Source organism: Tetrao urogallus, assembly GCF_951394365.1.
Source record: "Tetrao urogallus genome assembly, chromosome: 4".
Classification (NCBI taxonomy): Eukaryota; Metazoa; Chordata; class Aves; order Galliformes; family Phasianidae; genus Tetrao; species Tetrao urogallus.
The window spans coordinates 49296661-49305369 of record NC_136817.1 but is presented as its reverse complement, the minus strand read 5'-3'; the positions used below and the strand labels follow the sequence as shown (position 1 = coordinate 49305369).

Here is an 8709-nt window from a genome sequence, read left to right as displayed (position 1 = left end):
AGAGAGCATCTGTGGCTTGCAGCTGCTGGTTCTGCAATACAATATAACAGCCCGGGACTGATATATACGGGACTGACATTTCCACCATTCACTCTACTTTTAAAATCTTGCAGCAGAATCCATGCAAAGACATTTCTTTGCTTGCATTGTGTCCCACAATTACCTGCTGCTGGGCCTATCAGGCCCAGAGTTGCCCTGTGCCGTGTGAGGAGACTTTGGCACATCGGAGCACACGAGGAGTGTGAGGAGCTGGGCTGGGTGCGAAGGGCAGGCACTGCGGTTTTCTCAAGCGAGCATTTGGAAAAAAAAAGAACGACAAAACTGGGAATTGCTGTATAGGCAGACTGAGCAGATTCTCAAAGCGTGAGAGAAGTCGTCCGGTTCCCAAGGACCTGCCCAGTGACTTGCCAGCCAGATGTTCCCTCAGAAGCACTTCAGGGGAACGCCGCTGCCCGGCCCGGCCCCGCCCAGCTGCCCTCAGCGCTCCCGCGCGCCCTCGGGCTCCGCCGTCCCCGCGGTGACGAGGCCGGGGAGGCCGCTGAGTCCCGGCTCAGCCGCCTCGGGGCCAGTCGGCGGCAGGGAGCGCCGTCAGGGCTCTGCCCGCACGCTCTACCCCGCGCCGTCACGCCAGGCGCCGCAGGGGAGCGGCCCTGCCCGCGACACCGCGAACCGCGGGTGTCCCCGGGGCGAGACGGCCGCGCCTCCACACGCGGCTGCAGCAGCCTTCCCTCGGGGGCAACGGGGAGGAGGCTGGGGAAGGGGGAGGCCGCCTACCCGCAGCGGCTCTTCGCCCACCCGCGGTCGACGGCCCCGCTACCCCCGCCACACCGCGCACACGGCGGCCCCGCCTGAGCGGCGGCCGCGGAGCCGGCAGCCGTACCGCGCATGCTCGGCAGCCGCCGCCATTTTGGTGGGGCCGGGAGTTATCCAGCGGGAGCGGCGGCGGCGGAGCTCGCTGGGCCCGGCTCGGAGGTGGCGGCGAGTGGGTGCCCGCTGCGGAGATGGCCAACATCGCGGTGCAGAGGATCAAGCGGGAGTTCAAGGAGGTGCTGAAGAGCGAGGAGGTCAGAGCCGCTCGCCGCCGCGCTCCGCCGCCACCCTCCCCGGCTGCACGGTGGGAGTGCGGGAGCGGGGAAAGGAGCGGGCGCCCGCCGGCCCGCGGGGGGCCTCGCTGCCCCTCGGCCCCACCTCCCCGCGCGGGGGGTGGGTGGGATCGTCCCGCGGCCTCGGGGAGGGGAATGGCGATCCTCAAGGAGAAGGGACCCGCCGGGAAGGGGAGAGAGGGGGGCGGCGGAGACCTTCCCCTGCGGGAGCCGGGGGAATGGGGCCGGCCCGCCGCAGGCCGGGCGGAAAGCACCCCCGTCGCGGGGCGGCGAGCTGCCAGCCGGGCGGGTGGGGCCCGCCCCGGCCTCCTGCCCCGGCCTTCTGCCCCGCCGCCCGCCCCTCGCGTCCCGCCGTCCGCGCAGCCGTCAGCCTTCGTCCTCCGGGCCGGGCTCCCGAGGGCCGGGGGTGATGGAGGGGGCTGGGGATTCCGCCGCCTCCAGCATCGCCTTCGTCTCGCTCCTCTGCTGCACAAGCCCGGGTTTTTAATATCTTGAATTTTTTGCAGGTAAACCTCTGTTTATCTAGGATGTTTCATTGCAGGACTTCCATTATCCCGGTGTAGGTTCTCACCTTCAGCAGTGTGGCTTTAGAGCCTCCCTCATTTCTGTCTCCTTACCCAGTCTCCCTCGTTTTCACCTGCATCCTTCTGAAATGATGCACACCTGAGGGCATGGGTGCTCGGTAAGAATGGCCTGGTGCTCTCAGGGAGGTACTAAGGAAGTTCTGATCTGTTCAGGGGAGAATAGAGCAGCCTTTGGAACATCACATTGGTATGGCTCTTGCTGTACCCGTATGAGTTGGTGAACGTCAGCCAGATAGGATTTAATAGTTGTGTCGTCATCATCGTCCTACTTGGGATGATGTTGCAGGTTAGATGCTTGTGAAATATTAATGGGAGCGTATAACTCCTAAAGCTGGTGTTCTAGAAATCTGGACACGTTAGTGAGGAAAAGTTGAGAGGATGTCTTTCAAAATATATTAATGGTTTAGGGAAAATGTGTTTAGCGTAACAGTAGTTGATGTACTTTAAAATAAAGTGCACTAATAGCATTGTTGCTATACAGCTTGGATGAGCCCCTTGAAGGAACATACAGGCCTGGTTCTACAACTGCCTTAGAGCCCAGGCTGGACATAGCAAAGTTCTTGCACCGTGGTGACAGAATTGCATGTAAACTGAGAGAAAATTCTCAGTGAGTTTCTTCGTACCAAAGCTACCAATTCTAAACCCCGTACCCTATATAACAGCTCATATTTGAAATTGAAGTCTAACAGCTTCAAGACATTTTCCCTTTGCCTTATTTATGTGGAAAAGGGGAGGGAAAGAAAACTTCCCTAGTTTTAGGGGGAGATCCATGCAGCTTTTTTTAAATTTTACTGTAAAAGTTGGGTCTGGAGAGTGCATTTTTCTCAGTTCTTGTTTCTTTATTCTGTGCGTTGAAGAGCTCAGCATAGAATATTGTAAATAAATAATACTGTGAAATGCTCTCCTCTTTAAGCTGCATAAAACCCCACGAAGACCCTGATCCTTACAAATCTAAAATTACAAGATCTTAACATTAGAATGCATCACTTCGGTATTTTTTCCCCTGCCGTTAGCTAGCCATGTTAGAGTGTCACATTGATGAAGTAATTTACATGGAATTGATGTTTAAGGATATACTAATTCTCCTATCATGAAGAGTGAATTTCAGCATTCATCAGCACCTGCAGTTTAGACAACCACAGTGTATTTTGAATGTTTATATGCTCAAAGATGGTCAGACTAGGGTATCAGTAGTGCCACTAATGTGAAAATACATGCAGTGAGTTGAGGAATGGAGGATGGAGATATAACTCATACAAATCAAAAAGGAAATAATTGTGTGTTTTTTTGCATAATTTACATACTGACATTAATCTTAAATCTTGTTCCTTTAAAAGAAAGAAAACACAAATGGTGATGCTATATTTGTTACTTAGAAGTTTAAGTCCCTTTCTGATGGCAAAGTGAGTCATGTTATTTGCACTTCAATTATTCTTCATTTGGTGCTTTGAGCTACACCTGAGCATGGAGAGCAGCCCCTGTTTCTCTGCAGATGCAGTAGGAGTGCAGATGCCTGGGGAAGACTTGAGCACTCTTGGAAAGAATACAAGGGGTTTGCTCTCATCTTCCAGTACTCATCTTGGTACTGAAGTAAGGTGGTAGAACCAGAAATGTTTAAGGGGGAGAAGCTGGGTGGTATTTAACTTCTGCAACTGGAAGCACCAGGTTTCACTTCTAAGTATTGCAGAAGAAGTAATTCTGAAAAGTGTGCTTATTCTTGCTATAGATAAGGTTTAATATTTGTATGACTAAATATACTTAGTGCTTTCTGTTTGTGTGACATTGAATAGTATTTTTGGGAAACCACTACAACAGCTTTCAGTCTTGTCTTGCTCTCTGGCTTGCAGGTAGGAGCTGAGGGATTTTTGATGTGGTAGGAGGGGTTGACAGAGCATTTTCAGCGTTTTTGCTTTTTTTTTTTTTTTTTTTTTTTTTTTTTTTTTTAAACCATTTCTGGCTTTTTTTATAAGGCCTTGCATGTTATCTTTAGGAATGGGATAATGTAGAGATCCTTGCAGCTTTACATCTTTTGAGTTTATGAATAAGGTATGTGAGACTGACAACAATTTCCTTGTTGAGAGCTCTCTCCACAGTAGGAGGCTTTTTGCTGTCCTGTAGAAAAAGTTTTTAAAATTCTCAGATTGATGATGTCCTGCATATGCAACAAAAGTGAAACTGCTAGTCTAGGTAATAACTTCACTAGTAGAATGTATGTTAGAGGGTACTGTATTGTGCCTGTATTAAAACTTAAAGTAGTAAACAGTAATTAACTCATGCAGTGTTTTGAATCATAGTCTAGGCAAAGCATCAGTTGCTCTCTTTTTTTCTTTTGTCATTTCACTAATTTATCTTGTTAGTTTCATGGATTAGGCTAAATTAAAATCCAAAGTAGGGAAACATATCCTAAATGAAAGTGTGAGGCTGCAGCTTGATGGAGAAACCAACAATTGGTGGAGGGAAAATAATAGCCTGATGTTTATCTTTCTTCTTGATGACGGGGAGGAGGCTTTGGTGAGGGTTAGCTGGTATTATTTCAGAATAGGGTTACTGGAATGCTAGCCAGATTCTTACGTTCTCTGTTTGTAAGCAGCTATCTTATGAGGGGAAGGATCTGGCATTTAGCAATGAGTGCTGAAAAAGCATTGTGTTCATTCATGGACTGGTGCTGGCAAGTGGTTGTAGTTCATCAGGCACTTTAATGTGTAAATATTTTTTCTTATTTTAATATAGTATCACATGTTGTGCTTTAAGGAATGATGTTGTGCTGGCGGTGGAGGATTCAAGGTGAAGTTGACCGTCCAATATCTTTAGCATCTTAGGAGCTTTCTAAGTCGAATGCTATTATGGAGTGAAATTGCTTCTCTGTGGTATTGAGGGTAACACTTTGGTAAACATGGTTTCCTCCTGGCAAGAAAAGAGTTGGTGATATTTTTACCACAAGATGTTCCTCTTCCATGTATCAAAAGGCAGAGGTTTATCTGCGTAGAAGGTAAACACAGATAGAGCTGCAAATAAATTGAAGTCAACTGTAGTTGCAGAATATGAGTATCTGCAAGAGCAGGTATGTGCAGTAACAGTTAAAATTTGTAACTTGAGTCCCAAATAGTTTTCAAGTGGAAACAGTACGTTGATGGCAAAAATTTAGTTGCATCGTTTCCAAAAGGAAGTTGATATTTGTTCTGGAGTCTGCTATGTGATTTTGTGATATAAAAGAGAAAAGGAAGAGTAACAGTTGTGTGCCATACTGGGTCCCTCCTGAGGCAGCAAGTAGCTGTGGTGTTTGTTTCCTTCTAGTGGTCTTGGGATGCTTAGCAGTTTGTAAGCTGCTAAATGACTTCTTGGTAATTGGGAAAGCTGTGAACTGAGGATCAGGAAAACATCATTGCACCTGGTTTGCTCATACTTGAGCAGTCTCGGGTGCTAGAAACTGAATTCACTAAAATGGAAGCTTTTACTAGTAATTGTGCTTCAGTGTCATTAGAATGGCCTGATGAACACTTTGGATGTGTTTTTTTTTCTTACCATTTATTATGTAGGACCAATGCAGATGTATAAAAATGAAATGTTGTCTATTATGACTCCTGAGTCAGCAGCATAATATTTAAACAATACCAACTTTCTGCTCAGTAGGCCATTAAGAATTGGCCTATTGAGGTCAAGTGTAGGTTTAGTAAGTGCAGAGTGTGAGTAGAGCTAGAGTGGGCCTAGTTAATTAAAGAAAAAGTGTAAAAATGAGAGCATCTAAAATGAGGTTGTATTGGTACAAATCTCTGGTTTGGCTCTCGGAAAACTTGCGTATGGCCTCAGATCGGGGAGGAGGGAGGCATCAGTGCTTCAAGTGCAGGCTGTTTTGTAGACGGACGTGTAGAGACTGGAGAAATTCATGAGCTGACAGGAGCCTTGTGAAGTGAACTTTTAAGTGCCAAGTCCTGAATGTGGGAAGTAATGCTGCACATCAATGCATATGCTTGGGGACTGACTGGAGACAAAGCAAATTGGCAGAAAAAGACCTGTGGCAAAGAAGGCCAACTGCATACTGGGTTGTTTTAACACGAATGCAGTGAGAGGGATGAGGAAGTGGTTCTTTGCTTTCCCCTGCACTTGTGAGACTATATCTGGAGTGCTGTACCCTGTTCTGGGAAATCCATTTATGTGCCAAACTGAGTCCAGTAGAATGCCACAAAGGAGGTTAAGGACTGTAGTGTGTAATGTGAGACAAGGGCAGAAAGATGGCCACTTAAACCCACCACAGATACTTTACTGCAGAGGTGAATCATACTTATTTCATTAGTGCACAGGGGTAGGATGAGAAACAACAGGTAAGAGCTGGAACCTGAAAAAAAGAAAAAAGGAAAAAAAAAAAAAAGCCATTACAGTCATCTGATTTAACTGATTGGACAGAGAGACTGTGGATTCCCTATCCTTGGTGATGTTCAAAAACTCAGTGAGACAAGTTCTTGGGCAGCCTACCTTTGTTGGACCTGCTTTGAGCTGAAGGTGGGACTAGATGCTCTCCAAATGTCTCTTCCTGCATCATTTTGTGTCTCTAGTATAAGGTTCTTTTAAATTAGTGGTGTGGTGGGGTTTTCTTTATTGTGAAAGGAAATGACAGGCTATAACTGAAGACTATGACGGGGTCCCCGCATCACCCTTCTCTCCAAATTGAAAGTATATGAATTTGATGGGTTGTCTGTTTGATGGATGAGGAACTGGTTGCATGTTTGTACCCAGGGAGTGGTGGTCAGTGGCTCAGTGTCTGGATAAGGATCTGTGACCAGCAGTGTCCCTCAGAGATCAGTGCTGGGAACAGTGCTGTTTAATATCTTCATCAGTGACATCAGCAGTGGGACCAAGTACACCCTCAGCAAGTTTAATATGAGTGAAAACATTTTTGATGGTAAGGGCAGTGAAGATCTGGAGCAGGTTGCCCAGAGAGGTGGTTGATACCTTGACCCTGAAGACAACCAAGGTCAGGCTGGGTGGGTCTCTGAGCAACCTGATTGAGCTGTAAGCATCCCTGTTTTTTGAAGGGGAGGTAGACTAGATGACCATTAAGGGTCCTTTCCAACTCAAAACGTTCTATGATTCTATAACTGTCACCAGACCTCATAAAATATTTTCTCCATGAACAAATTAGGTTTTTTTCTTTATCTGAGAAGTTTCTGCTGTTGTAAGATGATAATGAATCCCCTGTGCTCAAATCAGACACTAGTTCACTAATTTTTTTTTTTTTCTGCAGGTGCCAAGTTGCCATGATTTTTTTAGGTTGAATGAGTTCTGAGTTGGAACCATGTAGGGTAGAATGGATATGAAATCTGTAATGCTTCTGGAACTTCTATTCATTTGAAATGTGAGGATCTTAACTTGAAAATAGCCATTTGTGGTATCCTTCATACCTTGCTGGAAAGAACTCTGCTGTGTATTTCAAACTCTACCTATGACAACAGGCAAGGTTTAGAGGTGGTTTTTTTTTTATATATATATATATAATTAGAGGTTACAAAAAAGGACACTGAAATGCCATTGCTGTGCCCCTTTTGGTGTTCTTAATTCTCTGTTGTGTGCTTTGTTACGTCTTCCAGTTTGTACTAGAAAATCACAGAATCAACTGAATATGGGAATGAGCAACAGAACTTGCCTTCCCATTACCAGCACTTGGCCAACTCACAGGTGTGGTCAAATGATCACTGCTGAGAATCTTGAATGGTAGATTTGAGCAGTGTTATTCATAACACTAGTGTTTGTTGGCACCTACAAAGAAAGGCCTTCACGATGATCAACTCAACTACCAACCTGACCCAGCAAGCCCCATTGTTACACCATGGCCCTTTGGCAAAATAACTTGAGCTGGATCTCTGCACCTCAGCCTTTAAAGAATTTGGTCCATAAGCTGCTTTTTCTTGTTAGAGTAATTTGCTCTAAACAAAACACATTTACTAGGGTGTTTCAAGAAAAGTTCTTACTATTCTCACTTCTAAGGTGATCTTTCTGAACTATTGGTTTACTTGCATTTTACACCTGAAATACAATTGCACTTTTTCAAAAGTGTTATGTAGGTGCTAGAGGCATTTTTGTTGTCAGTATGTATCCAAGATTTCTAGTGAATGGTATTCATTTTGGAAGAATCCCAAAGATGCTCGAAGGTAGTAGAAAGCAGGAAAAAAGTTGGTAAGCACTGAAGTCAGGCTCATTTGATTGTCTTTTGCGATCTTTTAAAAACCTGAGGAAATGTGCAGTTGTTTGTACAGGACTGGGTTAGTCAGTTTAGGATTTGCAGTTAGGCTGCAGCTAGTAGATGCTGCCTTCTCACCACAACCATGTGGACACCCCTGTAGTAGAAATAACCAGTCGTTTAACCTTCCCAGATTCCCATTCATTCTTCTGTGATTGTTTCTAGGAGTTTGACTTTAATGGGAAAGAAGTGTATGAGTTCTAAGGTTGGTTCACTTTACTTGGTCTGAAATTTAAAGGTGGCTACTGTTTTACCATAGTAAACTTCTGTAATTGTAAAAGTGTGCAAGAAAGTACTATTTAACAGTCTTGGGTTGTGTCTAATGGTCTTTCAGTCACATTAAACTTGTTAAATTAGAGCACATACTTAGTGTAGCTCTTACGTTACTCACTGAGCTTGGTTTCTCAACCCAAGGATTATCGTCACTACTATCCTTCATTTTTACACTAATAATTAGTACAGGTTTTACATTAAGGAAAAACTTTTGGTTAAACATTATAGCTACTATGCTAGCTTTTGGTATCTGACAAACCGAGTAAAAACTTTGCTGTATTTAAGATGAGAAAAAGCTGAGTTACTTTATAACAAAGATTATCAATTTTGAGACTTTACATTCTGTGTGGATTGCTCTGAAAATAATGCCCGCTGTTTATTTCCATGGAAACTGCAACAGATACTAAGAGCACAAAAGCACTGTTTGATAGAGGAAATTCTCAGCTACAAAACACTATTTTTCAATGTAGCTAAAGGCAGGTGGCGGTTGTGCATTTTCACCAGTGAAAAACAAGAT

General features: G+C 45.0%; 1 protein-coding gene across 4 annotated transcripts in view; it reads left to right on the top strand.

Annotated features, from left to right (window-relative positions):
• Window positions 1-995: 995 nt before the first annotated feature.
• Window positions 996-8709, top strand: part of UBE2K (ubiquitin conjugating enzyme E2 K) — a gene marked incomplete at both ends in the record, with an annotated part of 34171 nt that continues 26457 nt past the window's right edge. For 3 of the 4 annotated variants that reach the window (XM_079534542.1, XM_079534543.1, XM_079534541.1), the window contains one exon: window positions 1002-1064. In XM_079534542.1, the coding sequence (XP_079390668.1) occupies window positions 1002-1064 (63 nt within the window). Of the gene's footprint in view, window positions 1065-8709 lie in introns of all 4 variants that reach the window. The other variant, XM_079534544.1, reaches the window with a different exon arrangement.